We start from the raw sequence: 22,343 nt of genomic DNA on the forward strand, positions 1-22,343 counted from the left end.
TGGATTGTGCATCCACACGGATGCCATACAGCCTTTGGAGCTATCCAGAGGATAACTGTAAACAATGTTTCACCAGTCCTTAGAGTTTGTAGCTAATCCTGCTTAAACAACACAAAATTGTTCACAGCACTAAACTACGGTTATCACGAACTCAAAGGTACCGAGTTTAGTTCGCTATATCCGCAGTGCGTTATAACCGTTTCGACCAAAATACACAGCAAATAGCTGGGACCAACAATTCGTTTTATCCGTTAGTTCGTTATAAGTTCGTTCGTTATAGACTTAGTTCACTGGGTCCCAATCCACAAAATGTTCGTTGCGCTACGACATTCGTAAGCCTACGATAAACTACAGAGTTACGACAGGTCGTAACGCTACGAACGCTTTGTGGACTGGGACCCGGTGTCTTAAAATACATCAAAATTGCATCAAATATAGCACTCAAAATCTCTCGTCAAAGAGTACCATCATCGGATTTTTCACTTGTCCTTAGCAAGAATTAGTGAATGAGTGAGTTAAAATTTCACATCGCATCGGCAATATTGCAGCCACATCGCAATGAGAACAGGGTAAAAAGACTATATGTCTGGCATCAAAGGACAGTGAAAAAGTAATTAAGAATCACCGTTTAGGTGAAACGAACAATTTCAGTTATCAAACTATATTACTCAACACATACGTCAATTATTATAGAAAATTTAATACTATTAAAACACGAGTTATGTAGCACCAGCAACTAAGGCTGGGCCACCTCAATGAGGATCATGGGGAACTTACAGTACTCCAGCTTCCTGCATGAACCAACAAGGTATTTTATCAGAGTCACGTGAACCAATCAAAACTCGACATTCTTACATGAGGCTTGATAACAGGATTTAAGTCAACACTTAGGCCACACAAAAAGTAGTCATGCTAACTGCCTAACGTGAATTTCGAAGGCTGTTATGTGTCTATGTTACAGTATGGGAGTTAAGATTGTGTAGTGTTACTGTCGCTCTGTACAGAAGATTGCATGGTTCATAGTGATGTTATACCTTTGAATGTTTACCATCAGCGAAGATTCTTGACGATGTCCGCCCCACCCCACCTCGGAGTGGCGCAGCGGTGAATATATCGAACGTGTCATTGTATCCTTGCACCTGCCTGTCCAGTAACAACGTGCTTCTTTCTTCAACAAATTTCTTAACTGCATGGGAAGCCAGCTCACCCGCAGACCACATCTTATACGTCCGCCCATGAGTCAAACCTGAAAAAATAGTTCTAAGAATTAGTATAATACGTAAACAAAAATTTCTTTCCAGCAAGCGAGACTTTCTAGTAGCTTTTTCGTTTATTGCACGGGAATGGGCTTTTATGTTGCATTGGAGGACTCGAACCTGCGCCCTGGGCGTGACAAGCCACCGCTTCAACCACAAAACCAACCCACCGCCCGCGGTATCAGAACAGCATCCGTTCTACGTGTATGTCTGCCTGTCATATGTTGTCCTATATATTCCCCCTTATTTAGCAGAAAGTACAGAATATGATTAACAGCGGACCTCACGTCAGCGTTGTCATGCTCAGTAAACGCCTGTTTACACATTGAGAAATGTACACATCTAAATGTCTCTCGTGAGATTAGTTCCAGGTTTGAGTGTTTAGACTGCATATAACAATGACCTCCTAGTTTTCCAGAGACGGGCCATGATACTACTTCTGCGAGAAGTGTATTTTTGAAAAGTGCTTAGAGTGAAATCAACAAGTCTCTACCACAGGCTTTTGTGTCGTTGATTAAATATTTCAAGACTAGTTAATATCCCCAATACCAGAATATACGCTACCCCATGTCTGTACTCAAGGCCAGACACCCCGTGAAGCAGCAGCTATATCCCTGTTTTTACAGTAAAATTGCAAATCTTGCACAAATGATGCCAATTGCTACATTGTCTTGGACGATTATTCTATAGATCCCAGTCATGATGCCTCTCTTTCTTTATTGCCTTTCTTTATTGCTATTAAATAACACCGATCAATGGTTGATGTGTTATTGCCATGTTTTTAGCTAAAGATATGTGATATTTCTGTGTTGTTATTGTCGATGTGTTGTTCAAGTGATGTGATATTGCTGTGTTGTTATTGTCGATGTGTTGTTCAAGTGATGTGATATTTCTGTGTTGTTATTGTCGATGTGTTGTTCAAGTGATGTGATATTTCTGTGTTGTTATTGTCGATGTGTTGTTCAAGTGATGTGATATTTCTGTGTTGTTATTGTCGATGTGTTGTTCAAGTGATGTGATATTTCTGTGTTGTTATTGTCGATGTGTTGTTTAAGTGATGTGATATTTCTGTGTTGTTATTGTCGATGTGTTGTTCAAGTGATGTGATATTTCTGTGTTGTTATTGTCGATGTGTTGTTCAAGTGATGTGATATTTCTGTGTTGTTATTGTCGATGTGTTGTTCAAGTGATGTGATATTTCTGTGTTGTTATTGTCGATGTGTTGTTCAAGTGATGTGATATTTCTGTGTTGTTATTGTCGATGTGTTGTTCATGTGATGTGATATTTCTGTGTTGTTATTGTCGATGTGTTGTTCAAGTGATGAGATATTTCTGTGTTGTTATTGTCGATGTGTTGTTTAAGTGATGTGATATTTCTGTGTTGTTATTGTCGATGTGTTGTTTAAGTGATGTGATATTGCTGTGTTGTTATTGTCGATGTGTTGTTCAAGTGATGTGATATGTCAGTGTTGTTATTGTCGATGTGTTGTTCAAGTGATGTGATATTTCTGTGTTGTTATTGTCGATATGTTTTTCAAGTGATGTGATATTTCTGTGTTGTTATCGTTGATGTGTTGTTCAAGTGATGTGATATTTCTGTGTTGTTATTGTCGATGTGTTGTTCATGTGATGTGATATTTCTGTGTTGTTATTTCATGATGTTGCCTCGTTTGATGTGATAGTCCTGTGTTGTAAACAACATGGATGAGATATTGCTGTTGTAATTGTCGTGGGGTTGCTAACGTGATTTGATATTGTGTTGTTTTTTCGTGGTTGATGTGTACTCCTATACTCCTGTGTTGTCAGCTACAGTGATGAGATATTGCTGTGTTGTCAGCTAAAGTGATGAGATATTGCTATGTTGTCAGCTAAAGTGATGAGATATTGCTGTGTTGTCAGCTACAGTGATGAGATATTGCTGTGTTGTCAGCTACTGTGATGAGATATTGCTGTGTTGTCAGCTACAGTGATGAGATATTGCTGTTTGTCGGCTACAGTGATGAGATATTGCTGTGTTGTCAGCTACAGTGATGAGATATTGCTGTTTTGTCAGCTACAGTGATGAGATATTGCTGTGTTGTCAGCTACAGTGATGAGATATTGCTGTGTTGATCAGCTACAGTGATGATGATATTGTCATGTTGTCAGCTACAGTGATGAGATATTGCTGTGTTGTCAGCTACAGTGATGAGATATTGCTGTGTTGTCAGCTACAGTGATGAGATATTGCTGTGTTGTCAGCTACAGTGATGAGATATTGCTGTGTTGTCAGCTACAGTGATGAGATATTGCTGTGTTGTCAGCTACAGTGATGAGATATTGCTGTGTTGTCAGCTACAGTGATGAGATATTGCTGTGTTGTCAGCTACAGTGATGAGATATTGCTGTGTTGTCAGCTACAGTGATGAGATATTGCTGTGTTGTCAGCTACAGTGATGAGATATTGCTGTGTTGTCAGCTACAGTGATGAGATATTGCTGTGTTGTCAGCTACAGTGATGAGATATTGCTGTGTTGTCAGCTACTGTGTCAGCCACAGTGATGAGACATTGATGTGTTGTCAGCTACAGTGATGAGATATTGCTGTGTTGTCAGCTACAGTGATGAGATATTGCTGTGTTGTCAGCTACAGTGATGAGATATTGCTGTGTTGTCAGCTACAGTGATGAGATATTGCTGTGTTGTCAGCTACAGTGATGAGATATTGCTGTGTTGTCAGCTACAGTGATGAGATATTGCTGTGTTGTCAGCTACAGTGATGAGATATTGCTGTGTTGTCAGCTACAGTGATGAGATATTGCTGTGTTGTCAGCTACTGATATTGCTGTGTTGTCAGCTACAGTGATGAGATATTGCTGTGTTGTCAGCTACAGTGATGAGATATTGCTGTGTTGTCAGCTACAGTGATGAGATATTGCTGTGTTGTCAGCTACAGTGATGAGATATTGCTGTGTTGTCAGCTACAGTGATGAGATATTGCTGTGTTGTCAGCTACAGTGATGAGATATTGCTGTGTTGTCAGCTACAGTGATGAGATATTGCTGTGTTGTCAGCTACAGTGATGAGATATTGCCGTGTTGTCAGCTACAGTGATGAGATATTGATGTGTTGTCAGCTACAGTGATGAGATATTGCTGTGTTGTCAGCTACAGTGATGAGATATTGCTGTGTTGTCAGCTACAGTGATGTGATATTGCCGTGTTGTCAGCTACAGTGATGAGATATTGCTGTGTTGTCAGCTACAGTGATGAAATATTGCTGTGTTGTCAGCTACAGTGATGAGATATTGCTGTGTTGTTGTAATACTGTGGTCGTGGTGTTGCCGTTTCCTTTCCATCCTCACTTGGTCAGTATTCCAACCTAAGGGAAGATCTCGGTGGGCGTGTTATAGAGAGAAGAAAAATACCATCAACTGTTGTAAGATGACGATCAGATGTTGTTTGGGCAGGTCTGAAATGCAGCTGATTGGGTGTAAATCTGTTATGCGTTGTGTTACATACACAGGAACGAGGCTGCGCACGTGTTGAATATCTTCACAAATATTGTTAATTGGGGGATGTTTTCCCATTATCTCGATTCCCAGTCTCTCGACCAGATGTAACAATGTATAGTGTACTGCGATGACAGTTCAACAGCACAATGCTATACCGGTTTATCCTAACGAACACGCCGACCCAGACGTCCCGCCATGCACCTGGGGTAGCCATGTTGATATGACCTCTTTCAAGCAGACGTTGGTAAAAGATCAATCTTCCTGCGATATTTCCCCAACAACTGGTCCCAGGTGGTGTCTGTAGACGATATGTATCAGGCAGATTGAGCGCGTTCTAGCATATGTACGTTTGTTGGAAAACACAGGGTCAGGATGCAGGTATATGGAGCAGAGAGCAAACGGTGTCTAGGACAAGTGTTGTGCAACATTCGCGTCCGCTAGTCGATCTTTCGGAAATGTCAGAGCACCAGTTGTGGGGGAAACATTATCAGTTTCTGGGTTTGCGCCACCTGTCTGTTTTTGATGTACCTACTTTCCCTGACACGATCACGCATTGGCTCAATTTCGTAAGCTTGGCCTTGACATTGGGGTATGATTCACTCACATCGAGAAGAACTGAACTTTCTTGATTCTACATATGGAGGCCATGTAGAGGAGACAAGCTCAACCAGATTGCTTGGATGTTAACACAGTATTGGTTATTGTTAGTCTAGTGGGTGATGCCTCCACTCGTAAGTGCAAGAGACAAGGGTTCGACTCCTCTCATGAGTACAGATTGTGACTTTATAAAATGGCGACAAAACATTGTAGGACCTTTGACCTAATGCTGACAACTCTGAAATATGTTCTTTTCGAATACCATCTTGTATACGTGGAATTAGCACTATGGTTTGTTAAGTACTACAAAGTAACAGAGAATATCTAAGCTGGTCCTGGTGCTTATGTCCAGTCCATATTAATGTTTCGGGTGCGTTTGGTTAACCGTTTTTTGTAAAAAAAAGTCAGACTAACATATATTTTGAACTTTACATACACGTCATAAGGCAGATCGAGACAACGGTGATTGTGCCTTTCTTGTTATCGGAGGCAAACGGACCCCCGCCTTACCTTCAGGTGCTGGAAACTAATGTCAGATTCAGCTAGACTCTGAACTTTGGCTCTGGAGTAAATACTCGGTCTCGGGGGTTTACAAAGCTTGCACCATCTAAGGCTTCTCATTTTTCCAACATAAAAATGCAACCTGGGAGTTTCTGAAATACTGTTATAAGGTGGCAATAAACCTCACACGACTTCCTCACAAAGGACTCTTCAAAACTACCCCTTGTCATGCATGCCAAATCATCCAGACTACATGTCTCCCTGCACCCGGGTCAGCCAGCGTTATTTACTGTTTAGAAAACTATCCAGTTCTCGTTTGCATTCAAAGACATTGCAAACGCTGAACTTTTCCCATAACCGGGTGTGTTTACTCTGGGTTTGACTTGCGACATTAACTGCTCGTCCTTGCTTTGGTATCTCGGCAGCTGTCATGCTCCGCCATTGTTGGATGCACGTGGCTGCAGACATCAAAGCAGGTGCGATTTGAAGCGTCTTATATCATACTTAACACCGATACCGAGCTTAGTGGGTCTGCATTGTTGGATTGTTAGTTCAGAGTTACCGCTAGATCTTCCATATATGTGTTCAAAGAGTACCACGGGCACGGGGGGAACCGTAATTCATCTCAGAATCATCGGTGGTGGTAACCAACTGCTCTCCGTAATGAATAGATATCAAAGAACTAGGGTATCGTATCTCCGTAAAATCACGCCAGACTGCAGTATGTGGAAGGGTCGTGGACTAGCCGGCCGATGTCACTGAGCACAGGCAAACTGTGGCGCAAATAGGGTTGCGCAACAAAGAGAAAAGGACAAGTCTTCCTCTATGCGCGCGAACACATAGGAAGACCGGTCATTTTCTCTTTGTTGCGCAACCCTATTTGCGCTACTGGTTGCCTGTGCACTGTGTGAGCATAGGACCACTTGGCCAGAGAGACAGACATGTCTGAAGCAGATGGGAGTTCTCTCAAGTTCATTAATTAAAGCAGAAATCTGACCATTTCCTACCACCAGCTTACACCCAGAAGCCCAGTCTGTCATATAAATACATGCAACTCATGCAATACTATAGGGGCGGTTGGGTAGCGCAGTGATAAAAGCGTTTGCTCGTCATGCCGAAGACCCGGTTTCGATTCTACTCATGGTCATTTTCTTTTGTCACCAGCCTTGATATTGCTGGAATATTGCTAAAACTAGAACTCACCTCTCACTATTATGATTAGCCTGACTAAATTACTATAGTTTTGGTAAATGTAGAGAATATATGTTCCTTTTTTACAAATGTTATGAAGATAATTCAATAATTGTCTTTTTCTGTACATATTTTCAGTTCAGGGAGTTGATGAAGCCCTAATGTCCACATAGGCAACACATACACGCACACTCTGACCCACATACCCAATGTGATCATGCACCCCTTACTATGGTGGAAAGAAATCGTGTAACTGAAATAACGGTTTCTGTTCGTTCTTCATATCAACAGAATCAGGAGCGTTCTGCTAAATGTTTTTCCCATGGGAGAGATATTTTAATAACGCTATGAATTACCCGAATTAAGTTAAAATAAGTTCAATTGTGCGTCGTGATACTTGTAGACACGCGTCCCATGTTTTGAACAAAGGAAATTCGTTAGCCATAGTCGAGGTATCCCAATAACGCTATATCTTCGCTGAATTACGTTACATAGGTTGACTTATGTCAGGATACATGTAGACACAATTTCATTGAATTGCAAACTAAAAAACAAGAGTTTTGAGTAAAAAAAATATTCACGCCCAATGGACAAGTTGTTTAGATTTTGTGTTTTCGAAACTTAAAAAAATATGTTTTCATGAATATAAGTTTCCTCCTTTGTCAGAAACTCAGTTTCGCACAGATGATCGGCGATCGTTTTGCTTGACCAGCTGAGTGGACAAGCCAACAAGAAGCGGCTAAAGGACAGTTTGTCGTCAACAAAGTGGGGTCAGCCCAAGGTGAGAACATCAAATAGTAGCATCTATTATAGGAACTGTCAGTGTTGCCTGATTGATGGGACTGCCGATAAATACAGTGAGAAATCGAATATCTTATTACCATCGACAATCGAGTAGTGGCAACAGTCCCACTGACTGAGGTCGCATGTCACATCACAGCATAACACATCTCTCCAGCATCGAAGAAACCCATGTCGTTTGTGAACACATGCGTAGGTTTCCGGTTATCAGATTTGTTGTTGGAGTGGGACATTGTTTTATGTTGTGAGAGTGAGTGAGTCAGTGTAGTTTTACGCCGCTTTTAGCAATATTCCAGCAATATCACGGCGGGGGACACCAGAAATGGCCTTCACACATTGTGCCCAATTGGGGAATCGAACCCGGGTCTTCGGCGTAACGAGCGAACACCTTAACCACAAGGCTACCGCACCGCCCCTTATGTAAATAGTAAGAACATTTAATTGATTAATAGAGGTGAGGTGAAATTGGGTTTAACGTCGTGCTTGAGAATATTTCGCTCATATGACGACGTGCATGCGTGTGTATGTGTATGTGTGGCTGCTTGTACTAGCCCAGATTGAAGCTGGTTTAATAGTGCTAGCCCACTGAGATACCATGCCGCAGTGAAGCATGAATACCCCACTCAGACACATTATACTGACTCTGAGCCGACCAGTCTTTGTTGTACCCATTAATGCCGAGCGCAGGCAGGGACCAACAAGTACCATATTTTAACGTCTTTTGGTATGACGCGGTCGGGGATCAAACCCGGGACCTTCCGCTCCGGGCGGACGCTCTAACAACTACACCACGGAGGCGGTCAATTGATTAATAAAAGTTTTACAGTTCCGCTGCACTCACGCTGTATAGTATGTTACCGTAGTTGTAGTTGTAGCTGTAGTTGTCTTCTTTGGGTGGCATTTAGCTATAGTTGTGTTTACGCTACCTCCGTAGTGTTGTCTCTAGTGCCACCGCAATGTGTATTGCTACAATAGTGCCACGGTATATAGCGTCACCCTATTGTTATCTACAGTGCCACCGTAGTGTCATGTGTAGTGCCGGCGTTATACTATAAGTGTTGACTACGCTGCCACCATAGTGTTATCTGTAGTGTCATAATAGTGTTATCTTAAGAGCTACCGAAGTGTTTGTTTAGTATCACCGAAGTGTTGTGTGTCGTGACACCATCAGTGTTGACTAAACTGCCACAATATCTGTAGTGTCACGACAGCATTGTCTATATTGCCACCGTAGTGTCACCATAGTGTTATCTACTGAGCTATCGTCTATTCTGGTACCCTAGTGAGATCTTTGAGGCAATGTGAGTGAGTGAGTGAGTTTAGTTTTACGCCGCACTCAGCAATATTCCAGCTATATCGCGGCGGTCTGTAAATAATCGAGTCTGGACCAGACACCCCAGTGATCAACAGCATGATCATCGATCTGCGCAATTGGGAACCGATGACATGTGTCAACCGAGTCAGCGAGCCTGGCCACCCGATCCCGTTAGTCGCCTCTTACGACAAGCATGGGTTACTGAAGATCAATATTCTACCCCGGACCTTCACGGGTTGTGAGGCAATGTGAAACGTAACTAAATGAACGATGTTCTTTCGCGGGGTCAAGTAGGTTGTAGCATCTGGGTCCACATAATACACTCTATAGATGGCACCAATTAAGCCAAACTTAGCCTTGAATACAAATAGATGCTGCTACGTTTTCTTATGTTTTTTTTTATATCTGGTGACCTTGACCTTTTGCCTGACGCATCAAGGCACCACAATATAGTGACTGACTGACTGACTGACTGAGTATGGTTTTACGCCGTTTTTAGCAATATTCCGGCAATATCACGGCGGGGACAATATAGTGATTACATCGTATGGATTACATCGCTACAAACCGAAACATGAGTCTCATGAACCAATTCAGACAAAGACTACTTTTCAGCCGATGCGAAGTTTCTCGTGTGAAAGTGAAAAGAGACACTACTAGCAACTATGGTTACACGAAATTCCAATTCCTTGTTTCATGAGAAAATGGTATTTACAAATGAACTTAACATTAAACTTTTAAAAAAATCGTACTTCTATATTTTATGACGAGGTTTAGGCAGCATGATGTTAACTAAGACGTCACAGACTGCCTCTGTTTGAAGAGGTCTTACAGTGATTCACAATTCATCTTGCTGACTAGTTACACCTGTTATGTGTTCTTTGCGCTTATTAAGAGTATTTTTGTAACGTACAATGTGATCTGATATAATATCAAGGTCGTACAAGACCGCCAAACTTTTCTTGCGGCCGAGCCTCGTTTTGAGATTACCACGCCGTTTGTCAGAGCACGCTGCACGACGTGTTTGCAAGGATTAGAAGGTGCGTGTTTGAAATAATTTGATTTCTTGTTGTTGTTTTTAAACAAAACAACTTCACGAAAAAAACCCAGTCCAAACCAAAATTATGGACAGGTTATTGTACTAAGTTGCGCAATAGGCTGAACGGAACCCAGTCAGCAGGAAACGAGAATGTTATGTAATCAATGTTTTGACTTGTAACGGGATTGAATAGTCAGACTCGGTGACTTAATTCATTTATATAATCGCGATTTCAGTCACTAGATTGTCTGGTCCAGATTTGGTTTACGGACCAGTGTACTTTTTCAGGAATATTGCTAAGAAAGGCGTTAGACAATAAACAAACCACCATTGCATTGATACTAATATTGCTTCCAAACATAAAACACTATTGTCACACATACTATACCGTAAACACTCATACATGACACAGTTTAAGACAAGTATCAAATACATCATTATGCCAGGATAACGGTTAAAGGCACAATGTCACACATTTTCGACAATTTTGGCCTATATTATATATATTGGGGCATATACACTTACTTTAGCTTCCTACTGATGCAATAAAGGACTTGTTATCCCTTACGACTTGCCTGAAATCGATAATTGAAACTACGAGGCGAACAGCTTCAAAACAGAGAAAACTTGCCATATATGGAATGTAAACGGTTGCTCCGTACATTGAAAACTGTCGCACGCGGTGTTGTCGGTGTTTGCCGAACTGGTTTCAATCACAAGTTATGCATAGGATATTCGTAAAGAGCGCCCCAAGGGACATAACTCAATGGGATTCGCTTGAAATAATAATTAAAAAAAAGATAAATAACGTTGTCGCCCTAAAACCTTATCTACCTACCTTGAAATAATGTTCGACCGGTCGATGGCGCGAGAGTCGATTTAACGCAACGTTGCATTAATTCATTCGAACTTTTTAATTTAATATTGTAATCTAAATACGTAAATTGTTTTTTAATAAATTATATGGTAGCTTCCCTGAGGGCTGATAGTTAGTAATATTAAGAGAAATGCATTATTTATTTTTAGAGAAATGTGGTGTGACATTGTGCCTTTAAGCCACTAAGGTTTAACGTGAACAATTTACGGTAAATGTACCATATTGTTCATATAACCATTTTTGTTATATAATGTCCTGCACACAAATGTACCCCGGCACCTGGTCGCGTGTTGTTAGTACAGATAAGCAAATCGCGAACAGAACGCTCACACCGGTAAGAAATGATTACACACTCACGTTTTCTTAACCACAATCACGTGAGTGTAAAAACCGCGGGCAGCGGAGCGGCTGTCGAGAATATCCGACCATTCAGTCCCTAGTGATTCATCAAGGATGCAAACTGGTTTCATTGTTAGAAGGCGCTGCGCAACATAACCCTACATCTCGTGTTACAAAGGACTCCGTTTGACCTTAGAGGTCAAATAAGGTCATATACTTAGTTCAGACACAAACACAAAAACGAGCTGCACGTGGAAGAACAATATTTCTGTTTTGATTTGTTTCCGGACAGGAAAGAACAGTCTTAAAATAGCCCCAACCGCAGATGACATCCGTCGCGTTGTATTGTTGTACAAGCTTCTGTGATTACAATATAAACTGTCATAATGTATGAAAAGGAAATAGGCCAGATCAGGACAAATCAGCTGATATGCACCTATCATTTTCACCATCCTGAGCCCAAATGTTTGTTTTTAAAAGGGCGTTATGAGTTTCGAGAAAACTGCAAAACTACAAAAACAGCGCAACCAGTCAGATCTTGACGAATGGCACTGGGATTACAATACTAATCTCCCCCACACCGGACATGGCCTCTGCTTTTTATAGTTTCTACAACAGTTCTAAAAAGCTCTTAATAATGTGGCTCATGACCCTGGTGGAGATAATGACGTTGATGTGGCCTAATGCAGACCTCAGCAGGTTTAAACGACGACACGTGTGGCTGTGACCTTGAAGTGTCCTCCAGTACTCTCATCCACCAACGAGGAATTGGGTTTCGCTGATTGAGCAAATACGAAAATACACGAATCATGAATGTTTGCTTATCTGGCTTCGATAGAGGTAAATGAACTTATTTGATGTGTGTATTATTCTATCACTTCATCAGAAATTATAATTCGTTGGATTGACGTCAATGACAAACACATTTTCACCATAACGTAAGCCATTTTGTGTATAGAGAATTCCCAGATCAGCGTGCTCATGAGTGTATCGGGTGTTGTTGTGACTGACTGACTGAGTTTAGTTTTACGCCGCTTTTAGCAATATTCCAGCAATATCACGACGGGGGACACCAGAAATGGGCTTCACACATTGTGCCCATGTGGGGAATCGAACCCGGGTCTTCGGCGTGACGAGCCAACGCTTTAACCACAAGGCTACCCCGCCGACCCGGGTGTTGTTGTGAGTTTTTCGGCCTTAGAAACACTTTTAATCAAGACTAGTCATGTGGACTAGGAGAAGGTTTATTTAACTAGTTTGTGGCTAGTCCTGATGAACAAATCAGACATGTTTACCATGGTAACAGTCTTAGTCAGTTTTATACAGGTCTTATATATATCCACTTGTAAACACTGGGAACTGGTTCAGAACTGAGGCCTTCAAGTCTGCTTGTCAAAGAGGACTATCATCGTTTTATTTTTACTTGGCCAAAGCACAGTTTTAGGTGTCTCAGGTAGCATACTTGCGCGAATTTTGACAGCTGAAATCTCTGTGGTCGGGAAGTGGAACATTAGCTGTGAGACATTGTGTTTTACGCTTGTTTTACAGGTTTGTGTTGAAGAGTGAGTGAGTTGGGTTTTACGCCGCTTGTAGCAATATTCCAGCAATATCACGGCGGGGGACACCAGTAATGGGCTTCACACTTTGTACCCAAGTTGGGAATCGTAGCCTGGTCTTCGGCGTGACGAACGGAAGCTTTAACCACTAAGCTACCCCACCGCCCCTTGTGCGGTAGAGGATCGACACGACACAAGTCCACTTATTTTACCTTTGATGTTGCGATGGCGAAGGTGTCTTGATTAACGCCATTTTGACAATATATTTCATTTACATCACTGGGATACAATAAAATGAGGCTGGAAATCACAGGGAAGGCTGTTAGCGTTGCCCCCTTGATGCGTTTGTGAGTTTGATTTTACGTCGTTTTGAAGAAAAAACGTCTAAACGGTATCAAACGTTTTGAATAAAAGTCGGAGGAAAGGCCTTAGTGACGCGTGCCACGTAGTTAATTCAGTGAACACGGTGCGGACAAACTAAAGGCAATATGCAATAATAATATGAAATTAACCCACGATCAGCGGTTCCTGGTGCGACAAAGGGGGATAATAATACAAAGGGAATGTTGACGCCTTGGACCGGCCGGCCGGTGCAGCACCAATTTGATTAAACCAAAGGGACTTGCTGTGAAAATGGACCAAGCTCTGGAATTCGACCATCGTAACGACAAGTCCAGGAGTTACGACAGTCGTTACGCTAAAATCGCTTTGTGAAAGAGGCCATTGGACGTTTAATACTATACTGTCTATGTTTTTGACGTCATCAGCAATAAGGTGGCTCCGTGGTAAATCGTTCGCCTGTCATACCTAAGGTCCGGGTTTCTTTCCCAGAAGGTACAACGCGTAACCCCAACTCATTCACCGTACCCTCTGTGGACAGCTAACAATGAGATCAAACAGTCTTGATAAACCATAAAGTTGTCTATCTTGAATAAGAGATCTGTGTGATTCATTAACCAAACAAGAATGACATGACAATGTAGGAAAGATACAATAAACTTGAATCTGATGTCTCATGACTCACTGTCTAAACCAGTGTTGCTAGGCGACATCATGGCTATTCACAAAAACGTTCAAACATTGTCGAAATGAAAGGAATTATGAAAGAGGACCTTATGGTTTATTTGAGTGGGCGACAGTGTCTACCTCCCGCGTACACGAGAGCGACAAACAGACCAGGCGGGTAACACTACCACGCGGAAGATTACATGCAGGTACTTCGGCGCGATGCGGATTACACGCGGATTAATACCTTTACAACCTTTAACAGAAATAGACTCAAGTCAGTCTAAAAACAGACAGAAAAATGTAAGGCTGCTATTTGCAGGCTGTGAACGTGTTTACCGTTCGGACACTCACTGGGTGGACTTTACGGGGAGGATCATGGGCTCACGGTCACCGAGTCCTGGCGTGGAAAACATTGCCTGCTGGACATGAAGCTAAACGTATTTTAAGAAGGACATATATGATTATGAATTAAGTACAGACATATTTGAAAATATACCAGTTACCAAGGAATGTGTGCTACGGGTATACATTGGTGTGTTTGTTGCTTAACGCCGCACTCAGCAATATTCCAGCTACATTGCGGCGGTCTGTAAATAATCGAGTCTGGACCAGACAATCCAGTGATCAACAGCGTGGGCATCGATAGCAGTTGGGATACGATGACATGTGTTAACCAAGTCTGCGAGCCTGACCACCCGAATCCGCTTGTCGCCGAATCAGCTAATCGCAAGGATATATACTACTCAAATAATGTTACAGAACACACGCTTTTATATGGCATAACAGATTAACTATAGCGGTATGAAGGATCGGGCGTTCTTTCACTTCTGTTGAATAGTATACCATACTAGAAATACAATATGTCATTAATTGGTTAATGGTAGCGATGGGAAGACTTAATGGATAATGTGTTTGCTTAAACCATGGTATAGCCACAAGACTTTATCAGTCACTGCACATTAATTCGAAAACGTCTATAATTATTATCGCGTTTGTTGTTGATTATTATCCGATGATGACTTCCTTAAAGAATCATATGAACCCTTGCATGATCATTTTTGACGTTGTTATTATTATTATTATTATTATTTTATGCATCATATGTACAGGTGCACCGTGGACCTCACGCCCAGGTAATCCCGCATCGCGCAGTTTCATTGGCTGCCTTGGTATTAACACGAGGCGGTGCACCTATGAATGACATTCCCCTAAACACTTATTATAATACTTATGTTGCCAGTGGGTCTCTGGCGAGTAATGTTGACACTGACGTTGGCAGGGCGGGAAGAGGCACCGGATAATCCCCCTAGCGTCCTCGACGGCACGTATCTCGCACATGCGCTAAAAGTGATTTACAGGTGTACGGACATTTTTAGCCGACTCAGACATTGTTAAACTGACTTCTTTTAAAAATTGAGTTTGCGCATACTATGCTAGGCTTTCTATATACCGTAAACTCCGTTTTCATGGGCTCTGTAAATAGTGTATTTAAACACTGATTGGAGTGATGTGACGAATCGTCACCCTATCAGGTACCTGGTTAGGTTTCGACTGAAGGCATGGACACGTGTTAGTATGCGAACACACTGACGTATCAATGCCCTTTATTTGTCATAATGCACTAGGAGAATACCTTTAATGTTTCATGCTTTTAGTCGACAGTGGATGAGTGAGTTGTGTTTTAACGCAGCTTTTAAATATTCCAATTATATCCGGCGTGACTGTTTAATGTGGGAGGAAAGCCCGAAGTAATGTTGTTGTTCTCAGACGTTGGTGAAATTCATAGTGCTGACAAACCAAGAAACATATTTGAGGCTAATTGTGATTCGAGTGAGTTTAGTTTTACACCGCTTTTAGCAATATTCCAGCAATATCACGGCGGGGGACACCAGACATGGGCTTCACACATTGTACCCATGTTGGGATCGAAGCCGGTCCTTCTGCGTGACGAGCGAACGCTTTAACCACTAGGCTACCCCATCTCCCCCTTGGGGTTGGAAGCTCGATTATAACACAAGAAATGTCCAAAGCGTCCTAAACACCGCAGTCATGATGCAGTCATTCCAATAAGAATGCGACGGTAAGTTTGTTAAGCTGTGATCGACAGTGTGCCTTTAAACTTTCGTCCCTGTTTAACGTCGGATTCAGCAATATTGTGATACGGCGACCAAACAATCGAGTCACGTCACAAAAACAAGTGACTGATGCCATGAGCATCACAAAGGTACAAATATACGCATTCAACAAAGTCGCCCAGCCCGAACATTTGATTCGTGTAGATCGATGTTCATGCTGTTGATCACTGGATTGTCTGGTCCAGATTCGATTATTTACAGACCGCCGCCATATAGCTGGAATATTGCTGAGTGCGGCGTTAAACGACAAAACCAACCAACCAACCAACACTTGATTGGCTGATACGACGATGGGGACAAATTGCAAATTGGGAATTCTGGCGGATGTGTGTCTGTAACTCGAATCGACAGCCTGCGTTTCAAGGAATTACTATTTTGGGGATGATGATATCGACGGTATGTATCTACTGAGGGTATCATTCCGCTGACGGTGCAAAACAGACGTTGCCTTCAAGAGTGCTCTTAAAACAGGCATCACTATGACGGTGCACTTCATGAGAAGTATCACTTTGTCGACTGAGCACTTGTAGGTAGGTGTCATGTAACCAGTGAACTGGCAAGAGAGGCGGCATTATGTCGACAGTGGACTTTTCAGGCAGGTGTCATTATGCCACCTTGCACTTTCAAAAGAGGTGTCATAATGAGTGAGTGAGTGAATGTGGTTTTATACCTCTTTTTAGCAATATTCCAGCAATATCACGGCGGGAGACACCAGAAATGGGCTTCACACATTGTACCCATGTCGGGAATCGAACGCGAGCCTTCGGCGTGACAAGCCAACGCCTTTACCCACTTGGCTATCACACCGCCCCGGTGGCATACTGGCGACAGTACATTTTTAAGGGATGTCAATATGTCGACAGTGCATTTTAAGGCCGGTGTCACAAACACCTAAATCCGTGTGGAATAATTGTGACATTGCGCGTGATAAATTGCAGGCAAACGGGCGTACTGAACCCTACGTGAATACGACAATAATATCAGCGACACCAAATTTCGCGGCAAGATGGAACGACCTTCGGTTGAGGGGACAAGGAGAGGCGGCCATAAATGTTTGGGGTGCAATGGGTCAACTGCATGCAGGTAACATGCACACACAGATGATGAAAAAAGGACTGTTTGCAAACACTTAGAGCGTTCATTGCCCTTCACATGGAGTGCATAGACGGGCCTTATACAGCCTCTCATTGTCTGACTCGTATGCTGATTTGCTAAACCAGCATCAACATACGTGAGGTTTTCGGTGCACCTTCACTTCAACAAAACATTGAAATTGAAACAGCGCTAAAAGCGGCTGGATCCGATGAAAAAATGGAATTCTTGAAATTTAAACATTTTTTCTGTGATTTCCAGGTAAGTGGGCGTACAACTGTGTGTTGTTCAAAATAGCTATGATGCTGTGCCGAGTTCGCACTTGATCGTCAGACTACCGTCAGTTTGTGAATCACGTGTAGCGGAGTCACGTGCAGCCAGTTTTGATGGAACACTACCGACTGGAAAAAAGTATTTAAAATCTGCATTTTATCAATACTGAATACTTATACACACGGTCTTCTCTTATGATAGCTAAAATAAAAAAAAAGAGGACGAAAGCTTATTTATTTTATTTTTTTCACAAATAAATTCATTATGCATGGCACCCAGGGCCTCTTAAGCATTAGCAGAATGTCCTTTGCAGACTCAGTCTGTGCATTTTGAATTTATAACGCGTTGCTGTTTAACGTAAACGCGTTATTTCACGTTTGGTGGTGGGTGCATCACATGATGCAGGTTGCGCCAGGAGACATGTCGCCCTCAGACAACACTGCAGTTTTGCCCATCTCAGTCACCAGCCCCAGACAAATGAGATCCAAGTGTGAAATAACGCTGTTTGGTGCAACTGGGTTCTGTACCGAGTTGCGCCTCTTGTCTATACTCTTTACAGCGATTATCACAGGTGCGCGGAGATCTGCCGCCGACATGTCTGAAGGTGAACGTTGTGATCCGAAGCTGTCTGTCGGGAGATGGTGTTGAGCGACCCTCGCATGTGTTATGCAGTGCATGATTACACGACGCTGGAGGCCATGGTCTGGTGTCTTGGTACCGCAAAGTGCTTGGATATACCCACCCCATATGACCCCCATTAACACTGCTGAGTGATTGGAGCCCTCTCCCTTTATCACTGGCAACTGCCTGGAGCCCTCTCCTTTGAAATCACTTGTGACTGGAACTCCGGCCCGTTTAACACAGCCGATCTAGGCCTGTAACACCGCCGACTTGAAGCTGTATTCCCTAACATCGGAACTCCGGCCCCTCTAACACCGCCGACTGACTAGGTAGGGTCCGTATTCCCCTTTAACATCGCCGAATGACTAGGAACCGTATTCACATATAACACCGTCGACTGACTAGGGTCCGTATTCCCCTTTACCACCACCGAATGACTAGGAACCGTATTCCCCTTTAACACCGCCGACTGACTAGGAACCGTATTCACATATAACACCGTCGAATGATTAGGGTCCGTATTCCTCTTTAACACCGTCGACTGACTCGGAACGGTATTCCCCTTTAACACCATCGACTGACTCGGAACCGTATTCCCCTTTAACACCGCCGACTGACTAGGAACCGTATTCACATATAACACCGTCGAATGATTAGGGTCCGTATTCCTCTTTAACACCGCCGACTGACTCGGAACGGTATTCCCCTTTAACACCATCGACTGACTCGGAACCGTATTCCCCTTTAACACCGTCGACTGACTCGGAACCGTATTCCTCTTTAACACCGTCGACTGACTCGGAACCGTATTCCTCTTTTAACACTGCCACCCCATCCCCATCCTCCTTTTGACACTGCTGACTGACTGGAGTTCTGGCTCTTTAACACTGCCAACTGACAAGAGCCCTGTTATCCTGGCACATGAGCTCCTTTTGACAAAGCCAAATAACCGGATCCCTGTGCCCCTTTAACACTGCCGACTCTTTCAGTGAGTGAGGTTTTGAATGGCATTTAGCAACAGTGTCACTTTATCAGTTTTATTTTATGCGCCCCTTAAGTTCCATTTAGTGATTATCAACTTAAGCATGTTGTGGGCACCATCATTTGAATTTCGATTACACTATTTAATGAATTAGTGAAGGAAATATGCCAGTTGACGATTCTCCTTATTACACAGACAAAGCGTCTCAGCTGAACATCAGTCACAGCGTTCAGACAACCTCAACAAGAATTTCACTGATTCTGTAATATCCTTAGTTTGCCTTCTTCTGCAAAATGAATCGAAATTAATTCAACCCTTCTTCATCTGCATCTTGAAGAGTTTGAGATGCAATGTATCCACTCAATATATCTACTACTACTACTACTACTACTACTACTACTACTACTACTACTACTACTTCTACTCCTGTTAGTTTGCATATTTTCAGCAACAAATCCACGCGTTAAAGCAGAATCATAAGAGCTACATTATTCCCAAGTCACCGGATCAGTACCCGCCCGATCGGCATTCCCAGCTTCCTGGGGAGTATACCACCCTGAGCCCTATGTGCATATCGCATGGTTTGCATCACACGTCAGTGCAAGCTTTGATTCAGCTTTTTATTAAAAGCAAAAACACTAATTACCAGTCAAATCAGCACAACGTGATAGCCTGGTGTTCGGAACCGATAATCGATCGATATTTAGTTAACGATTGCCAATCTCTATGATCTGTATCGATAGTCAGCCCTAGTTGCAAGGACAGACCGCCTCCGTGGTGTAGTGGTTAGAGCGTCCGCCCGGAGAGCGGAAGGTCGCGTGTTCGATCCCCGACCGCGTCATACCAAAAGACGTTAAAATATGGTACTTGTTGGTCCCTGCCTGGCGCTCGGCATTAATGGGTACAACAAGGACTGGTCGGCTCGGAGTCAGTATAATGTGTCTGAGCGGGTATTCATGCTTCACTGCGGCATGTTATCTCAGTGGGCTAGCACTATAAAACCAGCTTCAGTCTGGGCTAGTACAAGCAGCCGCACATACACATACACACGCATGCACGTCGTCATATGAGCGAAATATTCTCAAGCACGACGTAAAACCCAATTTCACCTCACCTCACCTAGTTGCAAGGATATCGTTATACATCAAACTAACGGGACTTACCATACAGTTTGGACCACTGCGCGTGGGGTCTGTACTTGGGGTACATTCTGGGAAACGCTTCTTTTGCCCAGTCTCCGAAGAAGGAGAGGTTGTACTCGGCTAGGGAGTCCCCACCGCACTTGCCATTGCCACGCTTCGCCCGCCGTCCTCGACGACAGTCTACCACCGACAACACCACGTACACACATACTAGAGTCTTCAGGTAATCCAAACCGAGTGAACACTTCATCGTCAGTGACTTTCTCCAGGTTTCTCCATAAGGTAACACTACGTCACTTGGGTCACTGTACAGTGTGACTACAATTGCAGGCGTGTGGTTTATATAGAGCGGACTTAAAGGCCGGGCTCCATTCTATTGGTCTGTTCTGGTTTCGTGTTTTTTTACTCGCTGCACGGGAGGTGTGCGTTTGATTTTTCACAAACGGTACATCATTGTCACGTGATGAGGTAGATACGACCAGCGAGCGCGGGAAGCAGAGGTGATCTCGTGCCGAGTGTTTTGATCACGTGGTCAGCCTGACCTTGCCGAGCTCAAGCGCAGACGAGAGTCTTGTCTCAGCCTGGGCATCTCGATGTCTTCTGATGCGGGGGCACAGGCACCCTGATGATCATATACAGTGGACCGCTGATGGTGGTAACTACATCGTCTACACCTGCCTCCACTCCATCTCCTGCAACATCTAGCGTCCTGGAACACAGGGCGACCAAAGTCAATATCTGAAGTGAGTCAGCGAACGGTGTTTTAGGACGCATTGGACAGTATTTGAGTTATATTCTCAGAGATTCAAACACCAAAGGGGCGGCGGGGTAACCTAGTGGTTAAAGCGTTCGCCCGTTACGCCGAAGTCCCAGGTTCTATTCCCCACAAGGGTACAATGTGTGAAGCCCATTTCTGTTGTCCCCGCCGGGATATTGCTGGAATATTGCTAAAAGCGACATAAAATTAAATACACACCCCAACTCCAAGAGACCAAAAAGATGTCGGGCTCCAAGGGCGGCAGGCCCCGGACGGGACCAGAGTGAGATTTATCAGTTTTGTCGTGAGAGCGTGACATTAGTAATCAAAGCGTGAGTCTCAAGCCAAAGGCGTGAGGGTTGGCAGGTATGTAATTTGGGAGTAAAGTCCACACTAAAGACAAACAATATATTGAAATAGTTAAAATATTATTATCGAAATTTGTGGGATTGCGTTTATTGTTTATTTGAGGGGCGCGGTGGGCGAGCTGGCTAAGGCGCCAGGCTAGTGATCCAGCGAGGTTGAGGTGTCGGGATGGAGCCCACCTGTGACCGGGTGACCGTTAGGACGAGAAAGCCACAATAACTTGGTGCGCCTAGTGGCTGCAAGAGTTGTATACTCCCCAGGGAGATGAGATTGATAATACCATGTGCCGTTGAGATTGACATCCAATGAGCGAGGGAAAAAATACCAGCGCCTTGAGCATGCACTAGTTGCCTGGATATGTGCGCTATATAAATACCCTATAATAATAATTATTGCCGCTCACATCAATATTCCATATATATGTGGGATAATCCGGACAACCCCGTGATTGATATACTCTCCCAAAAAAGAAACGCATCATGAAAATAGCAATTTCATGTAGCAATGAATTAAAACGTGATTCATTTTACAAAAGGTTTTGCTCTGTTTATGAGTCCTATGGTGTTTATGTTTTGAAACATCACAACAAAACGCACCATCCGTAAAATACCCGTATTTAACAGCATGATTTTCAATTTCGGCGTGTAGTGTCACAGAATACACAATTCACATGCAATGCACGTGAAAATTGGGGATCAGATAGTCTCAATGATGGGTATAAAAGGTTGATCGCTGTCTGTCGATTATTCACTGTATTTGGAATATTGTTGACGAACGCAAAATGCCACGTCTAAGTGAAGCCAACCGTCATATCGCCATTGGTTTGCTTGAAGCTGGCCAGTCTCAACGTGCAGTTGCCCGACGCATGAATGTTCACCAAAGCACCATTTCACGGCTCTGGGAGAGATATCGCCGGCAGAATGCGGTAGCAGATGCCCCTCGTAGTGGGCGACCTCGAGGACCACTGCGGCGCAGGATCGCTACATCCGGGTACATCACCTGC

General features: G+C 43.2%; 1 protein-coding gene and 1 long non-coding RNA gene across 2 annotated transcripts in view; one reads left to right on the forward strand and one right to left on the reverse strand.

Annotated features, from left to right (window-relative positions):
- LOC124267566 overlaps positions 1-3,809 on the forward strand; it is a 16,709-nt gene extending 12,900 nt beyond the window's left edge. The window contains exon 3 of the long non-coding RNA XR_006896063.1: positions 3,795-3,809. This is a non-coding gene — a long non-coding RNA (uncharacterized LOC124267566). The remainder of the gene's footprint in view (positions 1-3,794) is intronic.
- LOC124267565 overlaps positions 1-20,544 on the reverse strand; it is a 25,198-nt gene extending 4,654 nt beyond the window's left edge. The window contains exons 1-2 of the mRNA XM_046702513.1: positions 20,239-20,544; positions 1,035-1,246 (exon numbers count right to left, since the gene is read on the reverse strand). Of these exons, the coding sequence (XP_046558469.1) occupies positions 1,035-1,246; positions 20,239-20,467 (441 nt within the window). The 5' untranslated portion in view covers positions 20,468-20,544. The remainder of the gene's footprint in view (positions 1-1,034; positions 1,247-20,238) is intronic.
- Between the last annotated feature and the right edge of the window lie 1,799 nt (positions 20,545-22,343).

Source organism: Haliotis rubra, unplaced genomic scaffold (genome assembly GCF_003918875.1).
Source record: "Haliotis rubra isolate DU_JTF1 unplaced genomic scaffold, ASM391887v1 Scf132, whole genome shotgun sequence".
Lineage (NCBI taxonomy): Eukaryota > Metazoa > Mollusca > Gastropoda > Lepetellida > Haliotidae > Haliotis > Haliotis rubra.